The 19150-nt window shown below is 42.5% G+C and overlaps 1 protein-coding gene across 2 annotated transcripts in view; it reads right to left on the bottom strand.

The window, feature by feature from the left end:
• Positions 1-13135: 13135 nt before the first annotated feature.
• The window catches only part of UACA (uveal autoantigen with coiled-coil domains and ankyrin repeats), a 128167-nt gene continuing 122152 nt past the window's right edge, over positions 13136-19150 (bottom strand). For both annotated transcript variants that reach the window (XM_080643486.1, XM_080643487.1), the window contains 2 exons: positions 18596-18661; positions 13136-14813 (listed from right to left, as the gene is read on the bottom strand). In XM_080643486.1, coding sequence (XP_080499612.1) covers positions 14742-14813; positions 18596-18661 — 138 coding nt within the window. In that variant the 3' untranslated portion in view covers positions 13136-14741. The remainder of the gene's footprint in view (positions 14814-18595; positions 18662-19150) is intronic.

Below are 19150 nucleotides of genomic sequence, written 5' to 3'. Positions count from 1 at the left end.
ATAAATTATCTAACACAACAACTCAAAGAGTTAGAAAAAGAGCAACAAGAAAACCCCAGTGTAAGCAGAAGGAAGGAAATAATAAAGATCAGAGTGGAGATAAACAACATAGAGACCAAAAAAAACAATACAAAAGATCAACAAAGGATAAAAAAGATTGATGAACCTCTAGCCAGGCTCACCAAGAAGCAAAGAGAGAGAACCCAAATGAACAAAATCAGAAATGAAAGAGGAGAAATAACAACAGACCTCACAGAAATACAAAGGATTGTTAAAAAATACTATGAACAACTCTATTCCAGCAAACTGGACAACCTGGAGGAAATGGACATATTCCTAGAAAAAAATATAACCTTCCAAAACTCAATCAGGAAGAATCTAGACATCTCAATAGGCCAATAACTATGGAAGAAATTAAAGCAGTCATAAAAAACTTCCAGCAAAAAAAAACCAAAAAAACAGGCCGGCGCCAGACGGCTTCACAGGGGAGTTTTACCAAACATTCAAGGAAGAACTAAAACCTATCCTCCTCAGACTATTTCAAAAATTTCAAGAGAAAGGAACACTTCCAAGCTCCTTCTATGAAGCCAGCATCACCCTAATACCAAAACCAGATAAAGACAACAAAATGAAAGAGAATTATAGGCCAATATCCCTCATGAATATAGATGCCAAAATCCTCAACAAAATTCTAGCAAATCAGATCCAGCAGTACATCAGAAAGATCATACACCATGATCAAGCAGGATTTATCCCAGGAATGCAAGGATGGTACAACATCCGCAAATCCATAAACGTGATACTTCACATAAACAAATTGAGAGATAAAAATCACACAGTCATATCAATTGATGCAGAAAAAAGCATTTCACAAAATCCAACACCCTTTCTTGATAAAAACTCTCAACACGTGGGAATAGAAGGATCATACCTCAACATAATAAAAGCTATATATGATAAACCCACAGCCAACATCATACTCAATGGACAAAAACTAAAATCATTTCCCCTAAGAATAGGAACAACACAGGGATGCCCACTATCACCACTCCTGTTCAACATAGTACTGGAAGTATTAGCCATTGTAATTAGACAAGAAGAAGAAATAAAAGGCATCCAAATTGAAAAAGAAGAAGTAAAGCTGTCCTTATTTGCAGATGGCATGATACTGTACATAAAAAACCCAAAAGACTCCATCAAAAAACTATTAGACTTAATAAATGAAGTTGGCAATGTAGCAGGATACAAAATTAATGCCAAGAAATCTATGGCATTTCTATACACCAATAATGAAGTTACATAAAGAGAGATTAAAAAAGCAATCCCATTTTCCATCGCACAAAAAAAATTAAGATACCTAGGAATAAACTTAACTAAGGAGGTAAAATACGTATACATGGAAAACTACAGGACACTGAAAAAAGAGATAGAGGAAGACGTAAACAGATGGAAGAACATACCATGTTCATGGATTGGTAGAATCAACATCATTAAAATGTCCATACTACCCAAAGCAATCTATAGATTCAATGCACTCCCCATTAAAATACCAATGGCATATATCACAGACCTAGAAAGAACTCTCCAAAAATTTATCTGGAATAAAAAAAAGACCCCCAATAGCCACAGAAATCCTGGGAAAGAAAAACAAAGTAGGAGGGAACTCAATATCAGATTTCAAGCTGTATGACAAAGCCACTGTTCTCAAAACAGCCTGGTACTGGCACAAGAACAGGCATATAGACCATAGAATAGAATATGTTAATTAGACTGGGAGACCTTCCAGATGTCCACCAACTTACACCATATACAAAAATAAACTCAAAATGGATCAAGGACTTAAACATAAGATGGGAAACCATAAAAATACAAGAGGAATCCACAGGCAGAGAAATCTCAGACATATGCTGAAGCAATTTCTTCACAGATACCACTCCTAGGGCAATGGAAGCTAAAGAGAAAATAAACAGGAATTCTTTTTTCCCCCATTTTTTTATTAAGGTATTATATGTGTACATATCTTCCCATTGCCCCTCCCCCACCCCACTTCTATACATGCCCTCACCCCCCAATGTTTTGAGTCCATTGGTTATGCTTATATGCATGCATACAAGTCCTTTGGTTGATCTCTTATCTCCCCCACCTCTCCCTAACCTTCCCGCTGTAATTTGACAGTCTGTTTGATGCTTTACTGCCTCTGTATCTATCTTTTTGTTCATCAGTTTATAATGTTCTTTATTATCCACAAATGAGTGAGGTCATGTGGTATTTTTCGTTCATTGACTGGCTTGTTTCACTTAGCATAATGCTCTCCAGTTCCATCCAGGTTGCTGCAAATGGTAAGAATTCCTTCTTTTTTATGGCAGTATAGTATCCATTGTGTATATGTACCATAGTTTTCTGATCCACTCATCTGCTGACAGGTACCTAGACTGTTTCCAAATCTTAGCTATTGTAAATTGTGCTGCTATGAACATAGGGGTACATATATCCTTTCTGATTGGTGTTTCTAGTTTCTTAAAATATATTCCTAGGAGTGGGATGGCTGGGTCAAATGGGAGTTCCATTTTTAGTTTTTTGAGGAAACTCCATACTGTTCTCCACAGTGGCTGTACCAGTCTGCATTCCCACTAGCAGTGCACAAGGGTTCCTTTTTCTCCGCATCCTCACCAGCACTTGTCCTTTATTGATTTGTTGATGATTGCCATTCTGACAGGTGTGAGATGGTACCACATTGTCATTTTGATTTGCATCTCTCAGATAATTATTGACTTTGAGCATGTTTTCATATATCTCTTGGCTTTCTGTCTTCTTTTGAAAAGATTCTATTTAGGTCTGTTGCCCATTTTTTTATCGGATCATTTATCTTCCTTTTATTAAGTTGTATAAGTTCCCTGTAGATGTTGCAGATTAAACCTTTATCAGTGATAACATTTGTAAATATGCTCTACCATACAGTGGGCTTTCTTGTTGTTTTGTTGATGGTTTCTTTTGCTGTGCAAAAGCTTTTTATTTTGATGTAGTCCCATTTGTTTATTTTCTCTTTAGTTTCCATTGCCCTAGGAGTGGTATCAGTGAAGAAGTTCCTTCGGCATATGTATGAGATTTTTCTGCCTGTGGATTCTTCTAGTATTTTTATGGTTTCCCATCTTATGTTTAAGTCCTTGATCCATTTTGAGTTTATTTTTGTGTATGGTGTAAGTTGGTGGTCTAGTTTCATTTTTTTGCATGTATCGGTCCAATTTTCCCAACACCATTTATTGAAGACTGTCTTGACTCCATTGTATATTCATGCCTCCTTTGTCAAATATTAATTGAGCATAGTGGTTTGGGTCGATATCTGGGTTCTCTATTCTATTCCATTGGTCTATATGCCTGTTCTTGTGCCAGTACCAGGCTGTTTTGAGAACAGTGGCTTTGTCATACAGCTTGAAATCTGATATTGAGATCCCTCCTACTTTGTTCTTCTTTCTCAGCATTGCTGTGGCCATTGGGGGTCTTTTTTATTCCAGATGAATTTTTGGAGAGTTCTTTCTAGGTCTGTGAAATATGCCATTGGTATTTTAATGGGGAGTGCATTGAATCCATAGATTGCTTTGGGTAGTATGGACATTTTAATGATGTTGATTCTACCAATCCATGAATATTGTATGTTCTTCCATCTATTTATGTCTTCCACTATCTCTTTTTTCAATGTCTTGTAGTTTTCTGAGTAGAGGTCTTTTACCTCCTTAGTTAAGTTTATTCTTAGGTATCTTAATTTTTTTGGTGCAATGGTAAATGGGATTGTTTTCTTAGCCTCTCTTTCTTTAAGTTCACTGTTGGTGTACTGAGGTTGAGCAGCTGGGGTGAATGTGGGCAGTTATTCAGGAAGAGGGAGTTCAGAATTTCTACTGAGGGGCAGCGCATCCTTTATCTGTACAGAATCACACCCAGCAGGGGCTCAAAGCAGCTCCCCAGAGGACCCTGTGGATATATGGGCTCAGGTTGCCTGCCCTTGTCTGTGGTGGTGAGTTTGCCTGCGCAGAGCTCTGAGGCACTCTGAGGGGCCTTGGCACTGATGTTGCACAGCTGGGGTGTCCGTGGGCAGTTATTCAGGAAGAGGGAGTTCAGAATTTCTACTGCAGGGCTGCATGCCCTTGTCTGTACAAAATCACACATGCGAGGGCTCCCAGTGGCTCCCTGGTGCTGCCTATGGGAGTGGATTGCCCTGGCTGCCTGCGCACTGGAAACACACTAATGTTTTGTCTGGAGTTCTGCCGCTGGGGAGGGGAGGTTGCACTTACTGCTGCCGGAGCAGTGCACCTTTGGAGGTGGAGGTCCCAGGGTCTGCAGGTCTGCGGGTGGGGCAGCAGGATTTTGGCTGGAGTGGCTGCTGGGTCGCAGGGCAGTTCCAAGGCCTGTCTGGTTGGTGGTGTTGATGAGTTCCTAAAGAAAGGCCGTTCTCCCCTTCAAGATGGCGTGGGCTCCATGCTGGAGTTCCGCAGTCTGGGTAGTACCCGCAGTGGTGGTTGTCTCTCCTTGTCAAGGAGAGCCTGTCTGCCAGCCCCTGCTGCTCCTGCAAGATTTAACTGCCCCTTACTCACTCACACACACACCACACAGATCCACACACTCTCCTTTCATCCCCTCACTCACTCACTTCCTCTCCCTCACCTCTGTCCTGGCAGCCGCCATCTTCCTCTCCAAAGATCAAAAGAAGGAATTCTTACCATTTGCAGCAGCATGGATGGACCTGGAGAGCATTATGCTAAGTGAAATAAACCAGGCAATGAAAGAAAAATACCCCATGATCTCACTCATTTATGGAAAATAAAGAACATTATAACCTGATGAATAAAAAGATAGATATAGAGGCAGTAAAGCACCGAACAGACTGTCAAATTACAGCGGGAAGGCTGGGGAGTGCTGGGGAGGGAGGGAAATAGATCAACCAAAGGACTTGTATGCATGCATATAAGCATACCAACGACACAAGACACTGGGGAGGTGGGATGAGGGCATGTGACAGGGGTTAGGGGAGGCTGGGGGAAGGTCAATGGGGAAAAAAAGGAGATATATGTACTAATATATGTAATACTTTAAACAATAATAAAAATATTAAAAAAATAAATAAAAAATAATAACAATTTACAACTGGTGTAAATTAATTTGGTCAACTGGTTTTTAACTCCTGCCTCAAAAAGCTACATCATTTTCTGTCCTGGAATGGAGGTAAGGGCAATGAGGGAAAACAGAAGCACAGGGCAGGCCCAGATGGGGGTAGGGGTGCAAAAATGGGGGAAATGGTAAGAGCATAGAAGGTCTGAAGGGGCACAGAAAGTGAATGCAAAAAGAGAGAAAGGAAGGCAGAAACTGCCAGAGACAGACATCTACTTTAAAATATTGTTTGAAACATCTGAAGACCAAGAGTAAGGCAAGAGGAAAAGAAGAATTCTTCCTTATGGACCCAAAAGATCTAAAATGTACATACTATTACTCTGGTTCAATGATCTCATAGGCTACAAATTAGTCCTAAATATAAAGGTTATTTAAAAGTGTTTGTTTCTTACCATCAAGTCCGACAGCACTTAGGAAGATACACGTGTCCTGGAGGGAGTGCACACTCGTGTGAGGCGTGTCCCCACTGATGTGCTGGAGCCACATGGGGGTTGGGGGCTGGACCGCCTCAGAAGCAGGAATAACTGTGCTCTTCCCAGCAGATGCTGTGCCTCACACGTGTGATGTTCTCTTCCTTGCATTGACTGCCAGCAAGTTGAGTCAAATTGAGGTCGGCTACCAAAAAGTAAACAGGATATTTTGGTGTTCATGGCATGCTTTCTGCATCCCAAGCTGCTGCCTGTTTTTCCTCTCCTTTTGGTATTTACCTCCTCCTTCTCATCTCCCATATTAAGAAAAACCTGCAAGCCCCTTAAAATCCATTCTGCAACAAGGTAGGGCAAAAACACTAAATATGCATACTGACATTTGCTTGGGAACCTAGAATATAAATTCAAGGCACTAGCTCCTTATTCTCGTTAGACATCAGATCACAATGAAATCTTCCTCAAATTCTGTTGTCCTGGTAACTGCTCTTTACTTAGAGAACATAGAGGCTGAACTTGCCCAAAAGGGTCTGGAAGGAGAGCAAGAGCTTATTAAGAAATTCTTTCTGATGTTCATAACCACACAGCAAGCTGTGCAGATGGCAGCACGGAGTCAGAGAAAAGCCCTCTTTGCAGTTATCCCAATTGTTGTGATGTATTTGGGCTTTGCTGACATTGAGGCTATGTCCCTTATAATCACAAGATTGGCTATGGCACAGCAAAAATATTGACAATGAATAGTATTTTGAATAATCACAGATTGCAAATCATCTTAAACGCTTTCAACTCTAACAGATATATTTAGACTTAGACTAACAGAAGCTTGGAGAATTTCTTAAAGGGTCAATTGGTGTGAAAGAACACAGATGGTTTTAAAAGAGCTATATTGCTTAGAGATTAAGGCCAAAAGGAACAATTCACTTTAAAAAGATATAAAAACCTCCAAGCCAGAGAACAGCTTCCCTTTCTTTATTTGATTGAGGCAGATACACTTCAAACCTTAGGGCTGTGCTTGCAATCCTGGAAGGTCCCCCCTCTCCTTTTCCACAAAGCTTATAATCCTCCATTGTCTGTTTATGGCAACTTGAAACTCCCGTGAGACAATGTTTTTAGCAACAACAATGAGAAAAAAATTTAAGTAGCTGTCATTTTTATTTTGGCTCAACAGATTTTAGCAGGAATACTCTGAATGTGAATGGGCTTCATTTTTAAATCCTGAAGAGAATTTCTGAGGTGGCCCATAAGGTGCCACTTTAGTTCAAGGCAATTTAAAAAAGCCTATAACAGCAAGAAAGAAAATCAGTTTGTTTGGACATTGTAGGGGAAAATGTTACAAATTATATTAATTCCACTAGTGGCCGGTGCACGAACTTCGTGGGGGGGGGGGGGGTGTTTCTTAGCCCGGCCTGCACCTTCTCCAATCTGGGACCCCTCGAAGGATGTCCTACTGCCGGTTTACAGGGATCGGGTCTAATCCAGCAGTCGGACATCCCTCTCGCAATCTGGGACTGCTGGCTCCTAACCACTCACCTGCCTGCCTGCCTGATTGCCCCAACCACTCTGCCTGCTGGCCTGCTCGCCCCCATCTGCCCCCCCTGCCAGCCTGATCACCCCCAACTGCCCCCCATGCCAGTGTGCTCACCCCCAACTGCCCCCCTGCCGGCCTGATCGCCCCCAACTGCCCCCCTTGCTGGCATGCTCACCCCCACCTGCCCTCCCCACTGGCCTGCTCGCCCCCAACTGCCCCCCTGCTGGCCTGATCACCCCAAACTGCCCCCCCACCGCTGTCCTGATCACCCCCAACTGACCCCCACTGATGGCCCGCTTGCCCCCAACTGGCCCCCTTGCTGGCCTGATCACCCCCAATGCCCCCCCCCCCCCCACTGGCCTGATCACCAACAACTGCCATCCCCTCTTGGCCTCTAACCATCTCTACCTTGGCCCCGCCACCATGGCTTTGTCCAGAAGGACATCTGGAAGGTCTCCCAGTCTAATTAGCATATTACCCTTTTATTAGTATAGATAGAGGCCTGGTGCACGGATCGGGGCTGGCTGGTTTGCCCTGAAGTGTGTCCCGGATCAGGGTGGGGGTTCTCTTGGGCCATGGGGCAGCCTGGGTGAGGGGCTGATAGCTGTTTGCAGGCTGGCCATGCCACCCAGCGGGGACTCTTATTCCATGGGGGTGTGGCCAGCCTGGGTAAGGGGCTGAGGGCCCTTTTCAGGCTGGCCACACCCCCTTTAGGGTGGGGGTCTCCACTGGGGTGCCTGGCCAGCCTGGGTGAGGGGTTGATGGCTGTTTGAAGGCTGGCCAGGCCCCCCAGCGGGGACCTTCACCCCATGGGGGTTTGGCCAGCCTGGGTAAGGGGCTGAGGGCTGTCTTCAGCCTGGCCATGCCCCCTGGTAACCCAGGCTCCCAGCACCTCCTTGAGTGGAGGCCAGGGCGGGCTGGAAGCCTGGGTTGCCAGCCACTCCTTCAGTAGTGGCCAGGGTGGGCGGGAAGCTTGGCTTCCTCCGTCGCTGGGGGCAACCCAAGCCTCTTGCTTGCTCCAGCTCCATGACCGCTGCCATCTTTGTTGCGTTAATTTGCATACTCACTCCTGATTGGCTGGTGGGCATAGTGGAGGGACAACTTGCATGTTTCTCTTTTATTAGTGTAGATTCCTTCCCACATGTTCCCTGAGTCTATTTGCTTTTATACTCCTACATGAAACTCATCACGTTTTTGGAGATGGGAATGGGACAGGAGGTATCCTATATAATAAAAGAGTAATATGCAAATTAACCATCACTCCGCTACACCCAGAAACCATGCCCACCAGCCAATCAGGAGTGAATATGCAAATAAACCCAACCAAGATGGCTACGGCCACAGAGAGCAGGAGGGAGGCTTGGGTTTCCCCAGCAATGGAGGAAGCCAAGCTTTCCGCCTGCCCTTGCTGGCCTAGGCCTCCACTCAAGGCTACAAAGTTTCAATGATAGAAGATACATAAATCCAAATAGAAATGGCAGCAGCCATGGAGCTGGAAAGAGCAGGAGGCTAGGGTTGCCCCCAGTGATGGAGGAAGCCAAGCTTTCCGCACACCCCGGCCGGCCCAGGCCTCCACTTAAGGCTACTAAGTTTCAATGATAGAAGATACATAAATCCCCCCCAAAAATGGCTGCCGCCACGGAGCAAGCAGAAGGCTTGGCTCCACTCCAGGCTACAAAGTTTCAATTGTAGAAAATAAATAAACCCCAGATACCAGGGCCTCTGCTTGGGTCACCAGGGGGAGTGGCCGGCCTGCAAACCACCACAGGCCCCTCGCCCAGGCCGCCCCACGCCCCAAGGGAACCCCCACCCTGATCCGGGACACCCTTCAGGGCAAACCAGCCAGCCCCCACCCATGCACCAGGCCTCTATCCTATCTAATAAAAGAGTAATATGCAGATTGACCATCACTCCAACACACAAGATGGCTGCCCCCATGTGGTCAAAGATCCTGCCCCCATGTGGACACAAGATGGCCACCACAAGATGGCCAGCAGGGTAGGGCAGTTGGGAGGGACCAGGCCTGCAAGGGAGGGCAGTTGGGGGTGATCAAGCCTGCAGGGGAGGGCAGTTAGGGGTGACCAAGCCAGCAGAGGAGGGAAGTTGGGGGCGACCAGGCCTGCAGGGAAAGGCAGTTGGGAGGGACCCAGGCCTGCAGGGGAGGGCAGTTAGGGGTGACCAGGCCTGTAGGGGAGGGCAGTTAGGGGCAAACAGGATGGCAGTGGAGCAGTTAGGCATCAATCAGGCTGTCAGGGGAGTGGTTAGGGCAGGGGTGGGCAAACTTTTTGACTCGAGGGCCACAATGGGTTCTTAAACTGGACCGGAGGGCCGGAACAAAAGCATGGATGGAGTGTTTGTGTGAACTAATATAAATTCAAAGTAAAGGAGCGGAGGGGAGAGCAAGAGAACCCTCCACCCTTTCGGCTCCGCAGGTCAGATAGAACAGCCAAACAGGCTGGATCCGGCCCACGGGCCATAGTTTGCCCACGGCTGGGTTAGGGGGTGATCAGGCTGGCAGGCAGAAGTGGTTAGGGGCAATCAGGAAGGCAGGCAGGCGAGCAGTTGGGAGCCAGCACTCCTGGATTGTGAGAGGGATGTCCGACTGCCCGTTTAGGCCTGATCCCGCTAGGATGGGGCTTAAACGGGCAGTCGGACATCCCTCAAGGGGTCCCAGATTGGAGAGGGTGCAGGCTGGGCTGAGGGACACCCCCCTCCCCCATGCACGAATTTTGTGCACCAGGCCTCTAGTGGGTAAATAATAAGAAAAGTTATTGCTTGTCATGTTTTAAGTACAACTATGAAAAGTGTGTTACAAGCACTTAATAAACAGAATGGCACAGATGTTCTCCCCCACAGGCGAGTGGTTCTCCTCAGTGTGGAATTCCAGTCTGTTCTTGATCATTTGGGTATCACTAGAAAAAAAGCAGACACTTATTAGAAGTAACACCTCCTCCTTAGGTGCCCTCCTCCATGGTCTTTAAGGACCACTGGAGAAGGCATTTTCAAACTCGAATTCTTTTTTTTTTTTTAAATATATTTTATTGGTATTTTACAGAGAGGAAAGGAGAGGGATAGAAAGCTAGAAACATCGATGAGAGAGAAACATCGATCAGCTGCCTCCTGCACACCTCCCACTGGGGATGTGCCTGCAACCAAGGTACATGCCCTTGACCGGAATCGAACCCGGGACCCTCCAGTCCGCAGGCCGACGCTCCATCCACTGAGCCAAACCGGTTTCGGCTCAAACTCGAATTCTTTACAAGGTAGAGTGATCTGGGAACTATTAGAAATGTGGTTTCTCGAAATGAAATATCAACAGGTAGGTACCACTTTTAAAGCAGCCTTCACCATATTCTGCTAGCCTGTAAAAAAGCAACTTAATGATGCATAAAACTAATTATTATAAAATAAGGCTGAACCTATAGGGTAGCTGTTCACAATGTGGAAAATGACACTTTTTCATGGCCTATTTTCTTTTAAAATGCATGCCCTTTCCCCACCCTTAATCCATTCTATATATATATATAAAATAAATACTCCTTGCAGCAGGACCCAGGCTCAGAGGCCTTAAAACCCAATAAAAGAGTCCTGTAGTTTAATGGTCTTTAAATGCTCAACATCTTTTTCACTTAATGTGAAATCCATCTGATCTAATACCTGTGACTGAATTATAGATATGTAATTTTTTTCTATTAAATGTTAATCTTCTGACTTGGCAGAGTAATAGAAGCTCTAAATTATTAAGAAGGCAATAACCTCTCTAAACTCTTTCCTGAATTCAGGATATTCCCAAGACTGCTATTTCAAAAAAAAAAATTGCAAATCTGTTTAAAATATAAAATAAAAATTGGGCCCATTAAGTACAATTTGATTCTAAATATCAATTATCAGGGGCATATTTTTATTGATGTCTCTTTTATTTCATTGAATGGAATATATGTAGGTGCACACACACACACACAAAATTGGCTTTTTCATTTACATATGACACTTTTGTAACCTTCCCTCTTTGGTTAAATTCACTTATCACCAATGTTTGTTCATGCAAGCATAAATAATGAAAATGCCCTCTTAATGCATAAGAGATGCCACATGCCCAATTATGCTAAATGCAAGTGTTCTCACTGCCCAGGGAGTCTCACTGGAATGCCATTTCTGCTGCAGCTTCATCTTTTTTAAACCTCTGCATGTCTCTTGTCAGCCAAAGGCCCCTATCTATAATAATAAAAGCATAATATGTTAGACTGGACAGCCGAACAACCTTCTGGACGTCATTCCGGACGAAGCCAAGGTGGTGGGGGCCAAGGCAGAGGCAGTAAGGGTTGATGAGGCAGGTAGGCAGAGTGGTTAGGGGAGATCAGGCAGGCAGGCAGGCGAGCAGTTAGGAGCCAGCAGTCCTGGATTGTGAGAGCAATGTCCAACTGCCGGTTTAGGCCCGATCCCATAGGGACCCCTGTGGGATCAGGCCTAAACCGGCAGTCAGATATCCCCCGAGGGGTCCCACATTGCGAGAGGCTGCAGGCTGGGCTGAGGGACACCCCCACCCCATGCACTTATTTCGTGTACCAGGCCTCTAGTGTGCAATAAGAAACAGAAGCCATGCTAAGAAGCAGATTAGTATCTACCCAGAGAGGCTGTTTCAAATAACCAAGGCCCAAAACATGGGAAAGAATTTCCAACAACGAATGTCAGATCCAGTTTGGTCAAGGATGTTGAATGAAATAAGAGCAGGAATTCCCATTTTTTCATTTTTTATTTTGTGCATGGTGTAGTCTGCACATGATATATTTTATGGTGCCATTCGTTTTTTCCTTTCTGAAAAAAGGAAAAATTATTCAAGACATTTAGTAGCCAGGAGTAAAGTCTAGGTTCCTTTTCTCTGCCAGACATGTGCAACCACACTTTGTACGCTCATCATAGGCAACCCTCTTTCAATCCTTATTTTAGAGCCAGAGGTAGTGCACAGACTTTGATGCACAGACCATGTAAGAGGAAAAAAGATAAGGTTGAAGAATCCAGTGATGAGGAAAATAAAGAGACAGTAAGAAGTCATTTTCCTCCACCGTGGTGAAGCAGATGTCAAGAGATGCTTGTAACTACTGCTAGGCATCAGTGTGAGCAGTCATTATGGACACGAACAGTTCATTTAAAACTCTGCCCTATTCTACTTTGAAACAAGTGAATCAAGAACATGGGCCCTTCAGATAGGTATGAAGCATATGTCTGAGAACAGTGTTTAGGTCCTTATTAGCAGATAGCTGCTAACACTGGAGGAAATAAGTGCTCATGTTCTAAAGCTGCAAGATTTTTTTTTAGCAGAAATAATCCCATGCATTTAGAATAACAGAACATTTTGAACTGTATAACATTTGGTTGGGACCAAAAGGTTAAAACAAAAAACAAGCCATACGGAAGATTAAACTAGTTTTAGGACAGCACAGGTATAGCGAGTGATTAATGACTATAATATGAAAATTTAAGATGTTCATTAGATGAATATTTGATTTTATGTTAATAGTTCTTTATAACACAGATTCTCTGTCAAAAGGAATGAGCTTTTCTGATGAATCAGGAGTGGGAAAAAGGGCTATACAATGGAATAGTAATAAAGCTTTCAACAAAGGACTACACTCCCACAGGATCGCAGTGATTCTTGCAGAGTGCACTCACTTCTTAGATAGCAACCCAGCATCCTTCCTCCTGGCCAGAAGTTCAGCCCCCATAGTCTTTCTGAACACAGGATAGCAGACACCAGCATCACTCATTATCTATGTTCCACTTGTTCACTATCTAAAAACTTTAGCCTTCAGTATTGTAAATGCAGTCTCTGCCTTTGATATTGAAAGGTGAGTGAATGAGAGGATGGGATGAATTCAAGGTTACTTGAAACTTCCTTTATTCTACATAGTAACTGAAGATGGATATCACCATCTGTTCTTTGGAAACCATTGCTCTCTACACCAAATTCTCTAAGGATAGCAAATGGACTTGTTTACTTACAAGGATGCTCAAAACAGTATTTCACAGAAAACATTTTATTGATGGCTGAAGACAAAATAAAATATACATAAGGTTCCCTTCCCACCCCTAATACGGAAAATACAGCACTGAAATGTGACTATTCAGTTAAGAACTTTCTCCACTCCAGAGCTCCAGTAGGTGACATCATACTCATGAAACAGAACCCATGCTGTAGAACATATTAAATATAAAAAAACATTGCTTTTTATATTGCTTATGTAAACTGTGTATATCTATCTAAAGAATTAAGAATAAATCCAATTCTGACTTTTCCCTGTTGTTTCTACACTAAAGAAACATGAGGACTTCTTCTTTGGTGGGAAAAGCTATTTTGATAGTATCCTTGTTATTATACAAAAATGGGATCAAAAGTCTGATTCAGGATGTTCAAAGATTATTATTGCTAAGGCACATTTTGCAATTTAAAAAATGTTGGTGAAAATAATTTGTTCAGTTTATTTGCTAACAGTCAAATTAGTAATTTTCAATTTCAATGGTAAAAAATTAATAAAAATAACAAAACATATAAACTCTCTAATGAGATGTAGTTAATAAAAATGGTTGGCTACAACAGAGTATTTACCAAAAACATGTCCAATTTTATTATTTTCTCACTATCTATATTCTTAAAGTTTACTATATTATTGCATTTTTGTCTAAAATCTTAAAGATCTGTTTTCTAAAACCAATTCTCTCATGCTAATTTTGCAAGAAAGCTGCATTTCACATTATTAATCTCATTAGTGCAATTTTCCTATAAATAAGTACAAACATTTGGAGGATGCATGTATAATGAGTGCTTGGTTACTATAGTAGCAAATGTCAAAGTAGCTAAAAAAGTCTAAATTTTTCGACACTGAAAAATCTAGCATAGCATTTATACTTCTCTAAATACTGAAGGAAGAAAAGTCATCACAATGAAAATTAAGATACTGTTGTGGAGATTATAAGGCAATTTTATTATAAATTCCTGATATAGTCCACCCTGGCCTGTTCTTAATCTAAATGTAATTTAGCACTGCAAACCAGTATGAAAAGAAATTTATTTTAAAAGGCATAAAAGTTACTAGTGTGAAGAAGAAAAAAAATGTACCTCCAAAAGAAGTCAAAGGCAATCATTAAGTTACTTCAATAAAAAATACAACTTGGCCAGCCAAGTTATAATGCATTCCTTGAAACCGCATTAGGTCTCATGGCTCAGACCAAAGATGTGAAAGATCTTTTGATCAATTTAAAGTGGCCACTGACCAAATCAATTTCTCTGAGAGAAATCTTTAAACAATTTTTTCAGCCTAACCCCTCTTCAACCCACTCAGATGGCTCATGCTTTATTAGGGACTCAACAGTTTAAAAGTATGTGGCCAGTCCAAGGCAAAGTGTTATGCTGTTTGCCTAACTGTAAAATTAACATATATGGAACATAAGATTTGAACTGATACTGAAAAACTCAGTAACATATTTATCTAATTTTTAAAAACCTACTGATGGAACAAAATAAATTTTATTTCATTTATACTAGAAGAGGAAGGCCCAGAAAGGCCATGCAATTGCAACAGAATGTTCAGCACCAGCTGGTGAAGCAGACTCTGGCGGGTCAGTACCGACCACTAGCATACAAGACCCTGCCGCATCTGTATAATCTGGAGTAAGGCTGCCTGCACATCTTCATCCATGTGACCCTTGAGACAAAGAAGAAAGGAGAGAAATATTTTATGTCATCTTCATTTACATAATAATTTTAACTAAAGACAAAGGCTTTATATAATAGGGCTTAATTAGTTGTGATTCACCAAATGCCAAATCCTCACTACCTTGGTTACAGCCTGAAGGATTTATTGGAAAATACATTGGAATTTTTAAAACTCAATTTAAAAGTAGTGCTCACTGCCAGCCAGAGTGGCTCAGTTAATTGAGTGTCATCCTGTGCACCGAAAGGACACATACCTGGGTGGAATCACTTACGAAAGGCAGCCAATTAATGTTTCGCTCTCTGCCACACCCCTTCTCTTTCTTCCTTTTTCTCTCTAAGCATGTACTCAGGTGAAGATTGAAATAATACTAATATTTAAAAAAACCATAGTGCTCACCAGTTGCTCTTAACATCTATTATTAGAAAACAGATGGACACACATCTCTCTTCTAACAGCTCGGATAATAAGGGACAGCATGAGTTATAAATGAGGAAAGTAAACTACAAGGAAATTTTTATTTTTGCTCCTGTTGAGAATTTTTTTTTCATGAGAAAAGTAATTAATGAAAAATCCCCATATTTTACATAAATAAAATCATACATATAATTTTGCAACTTGCCTTTTCACCCAGTGTTATAGAAATCTATCCCAAGTTATATGCCTAACTATTTAAAAATATTATATAATATCCCACTGTGTGGATGAATCATAATTTCTTTACCCATTCCCCCAATATGGGCATTTAAAGGTGTTTCCAATCTTATGAGCAGATTCCTAGAAAACAAATTGATGGGTCAAAAAGCAAGCTCAATTTTCAATTTTGCTAAGTACTATAAAATTTCCTTCTATAGAGATTATAACAATTTACACTCCTACTAACAGGGTATAAATGCCCATTTCCCACAACACCCAGGCCAATGTTATAGCCCACCATCTTAGTTAATATTTGCCAATCCCATAAGTGAAAAATGGTATCTTCTTATTTATTTGAATTTCCCCCATTACTGGTCAGGTTGAGATCTTTTTACACAAACATTAGCCATTCATATATAGAAAGAAACATTTTAAACTTAAACAGAGGGCAAGAGGGTTGAATAAATGCAAGGCAACGTGGAGAGCTTATTACAGCTCTCCCTTCTTTTTCTGTACTGGAGCACTTGAATAGGTTTCAGCATAATGCTTCCTATTTATACAAAAATTTTTCTTTCCGAAATTTGTTTCTATAACAGCAGGATGTTTAAATTTCAAACATTATCCATAGTTGACTAAACTGAATTTCTTAGTTAACTTTATGATGCCAGAAGGCAAGACTATTTCAGATGCCAATTGCTTTTGTTATGTTTAATTAGGAGTCAGTAGAAAATAATTTCGGAAGCATACATTCAAAGTTGAAAAGTTTGTTAGTTTGCAGTGTCTTTCGGGAAAGCACGCTCTTCCTCCCTTGGCCAATATAAGAGCTGAGTGAGTTCCTCACCCTCTCCAATACAGATCTATACTCTTCTACTATTTCCCCTCCTAAACTTCCCATTCATGGTCCCTCAACAGTCTTCTCCAATAACTGTAATATACTTCCCAATTCTGGCCTATCTTTTACCTACTCAAAAGAAAGTAGCCCAAGATATTTTCTTTCATCATACCAATTCATTCTTTTCCATTGGTTTCCCATTCATCTCTTATAGAACAGGCCAGCTTTTTTATTTTAAGAATTTGATATCATAGTTTCTTCCTTTGTATTATTTTACCTAGTTCTTTTTTTTAAAAGATCTTTCTTTGAAGTTTTCTCTCAACAAGCTATGCTTTTTCTTTTAACCATGTGGCCTGACACGCTTCAAATCATAAACAATCCTCTTACATCTCACTTGCTATTCTAATATTGTCTCCTTTAGGACATCTTCCTGAAAAACCTATTCTGAGAACTTTGGAGATGCTGATCATAGGGTTTCTGCAGAACATTAAATATGACATCCTTCATATGTTAAACATTTTCTTGGTGTGATTTATTGAAAAAAACAAAACAGCTTCCTCATTACACATCCAAAGAAGGAAATTCTTTTCTTTTTCTTTTCTTTTATTGATATTTTTACAGAGAGGAAGGGAGAGGGATAGAGAGTTGGAAACATCGATGAGAGAGAAACATCAATCAGCTGCCTCCTGCACACCACACCTCTCACTGAGGATGTGCCCGCAACCAAGGTACATGCCCTTGACCAAATTGAACCCAGGACCTTTCAGTCCACAGGCCAACGCTATATCCACTGAGCCAAACCAGTTAGGTCAAAGAAGGGAATTCTTAATCTTATACTTGACTGAGTTTAAGGCTCAATCTATACTAATAAAAGGGTAATATGGCCGAAACCGGTTTGGCTCAGTGGATAGAGCGTCGGCCTGCGGACTGAAAGGTCCCAGGTTCGATTCCGGTCAAGGGCATGTACCTTGGTTGCGGGCACATCCTCAGTGAGAGGTGTGCAGGAGGCAGCTGATCGATGTTTCTCTCTCATCGATGTTTCTAGCTCTCTATCCCTCTCCCTTCCTCTCTGTGAAATATCAATAAAATATATTTAAAAAAAAAAGGGTAATATGCTAATTAGACCAGGAGACCTTCCGGACGGACGGCCTTCCAGACAAAGCCATGGTGGCAGGGCCAAGGCAGAGGCAGTTAGGGGCGATCAGGCCAAGAGGGGAGGGCAATTGGGGGTGATCAGGCCAGCAGGGGGGGCAGTTGGGGGCTATCAGGCCGGCAGTGGGGGGCAGTTGGGAGCAATCAGGCTGGCGGGGGGGGCAGTTGGGGGCAAGCAGGCTGGCAGGGGGGGCAGTTGGGGGTGATCAGGTCGGCAGTGGGGGGCAGTTAGGGGCAATCAGGCTGGTGGGGGGGCAGCTGGGGGTGATCAGGCCGGCAGTGGGGGGCAGTTGGGGGTAATCAGGTCAGCAGGGGGGGGCAGTTGGGAGCGAGCAGGCCAGCAGGGAGGGCAGTTGGGGTGAGCAGGCTGGGAGGGGGGCAGGTGGGGGTGAGCAGGCTGGCAGGGAGGGGGGCAGTTGGGGGCAATCAGGCCGGCAGGAGGGAACAGTTGGGGGTGATAAGGTTGGCAAGGGGAGGCAGTTAGGGGTGAGAAGGCCAGCAGGCAGAGTGGTTAGGGGTGACCAGGCAGGCAGGTAGGTGAGCGGTTAGGAGCCAGCGGTCCCAGATTGCGAGAGGGATGTCCGACTGCCGGTTTAGGCCTGATCCCCCGCCCCCCCGCCTCCCGCCGTGCACGAATTTTTGCAACGGGCCACTAGTAAATAAATATTATTGATAATCTTCTAACAGAACCAACTTTTTCCCTTAAATTATTATAATTCTGTGCACACCTTACTCAGCATTTCTGTACTTTATAGTGTTCTCTACATTTCAAAGAAATACTCCTAAGCTACAAAGAAACAACGATGTCTTTCCCACTCTCCTTTTTTGGTGACAGCCATGTGTGGCTGTCAAGGAATCATCTCAGCTAGCAGTAGCATTAATGTGTGCTGCCATCATATGTTGTCAAACTGTCTATAAAATGAGTGACAAGCAGATGGAGATAACATTAAGTTTAAGATGGTGTGTTGCCATATAGCTTTGTAAATTTCTCTGGGAGATATGCAAGCAATGATTAAAAGAAACAAAATTGTTTTTTAAATAAGCATATGGGGTTCAACTATTTTAAACATGATTTTCACATAAATTTACTTGAACATGAAAAATTTATTTTCTCTAAAATAATGTCCTTTCCAAAGGAGAAATAGTTCTTTACCTGTGCGGCACTAAGAAGGTGTGTCCGATAAATTCCAATTACTTCTTGGTGCTGTCTGTGGGCATCCTAGAAATGTGGGAAGAAGGGCAGAGCAGAATATCAGCATTCATGTTTTCACAAGCATGAGGCTTGTGATACTGCTGACCTTGGGGCTTGAGGCTACAAAACAGCAGTATTATTAAAATGCTCCTGATGCTTTTTGTAACAAACCACCTTGGACCGACCACATGCAAAATTTCACAGCATAACAATAGCATGAACTTTTCTCATGAATGTGTGGGAATATTCATAGTGAAAGCAATTATACTTATCCTAGGTCACATGAAATGATTTCCTTAACTGACATCTAATGTCACGAAATAATCCAGACACTTATCAACTTATGCTTTAGATTATTGCAAAAGCTTCTCATCTTGTCCCCATCTCTAAATGTGACTCCCTATCAAGCTTTGGAGGTAGAGACAGCCCTTTCCTCATATCCTTTTGGCTTAAAAATCTTGGGTGTCACCTCAGTACATATATAAGAGAGAATCCAAACTCATCAGCTTGGTTCTC

The sequence above is a fragment of the Plecotus auritus genome, assembly GCF_963455305.1.
Source record: "Plecotus auritus genome assembly, chromosome: 1".
Lineage (NCBI taxonomy): Eukaryota > Metazoa > Chordata > Mammalia > Chiroptera > Vespertilionidae > Plecotus > Plecotus auritus.
This window is presented reverse-complemented; position numbering and strand designations above follow the sequence as displayed.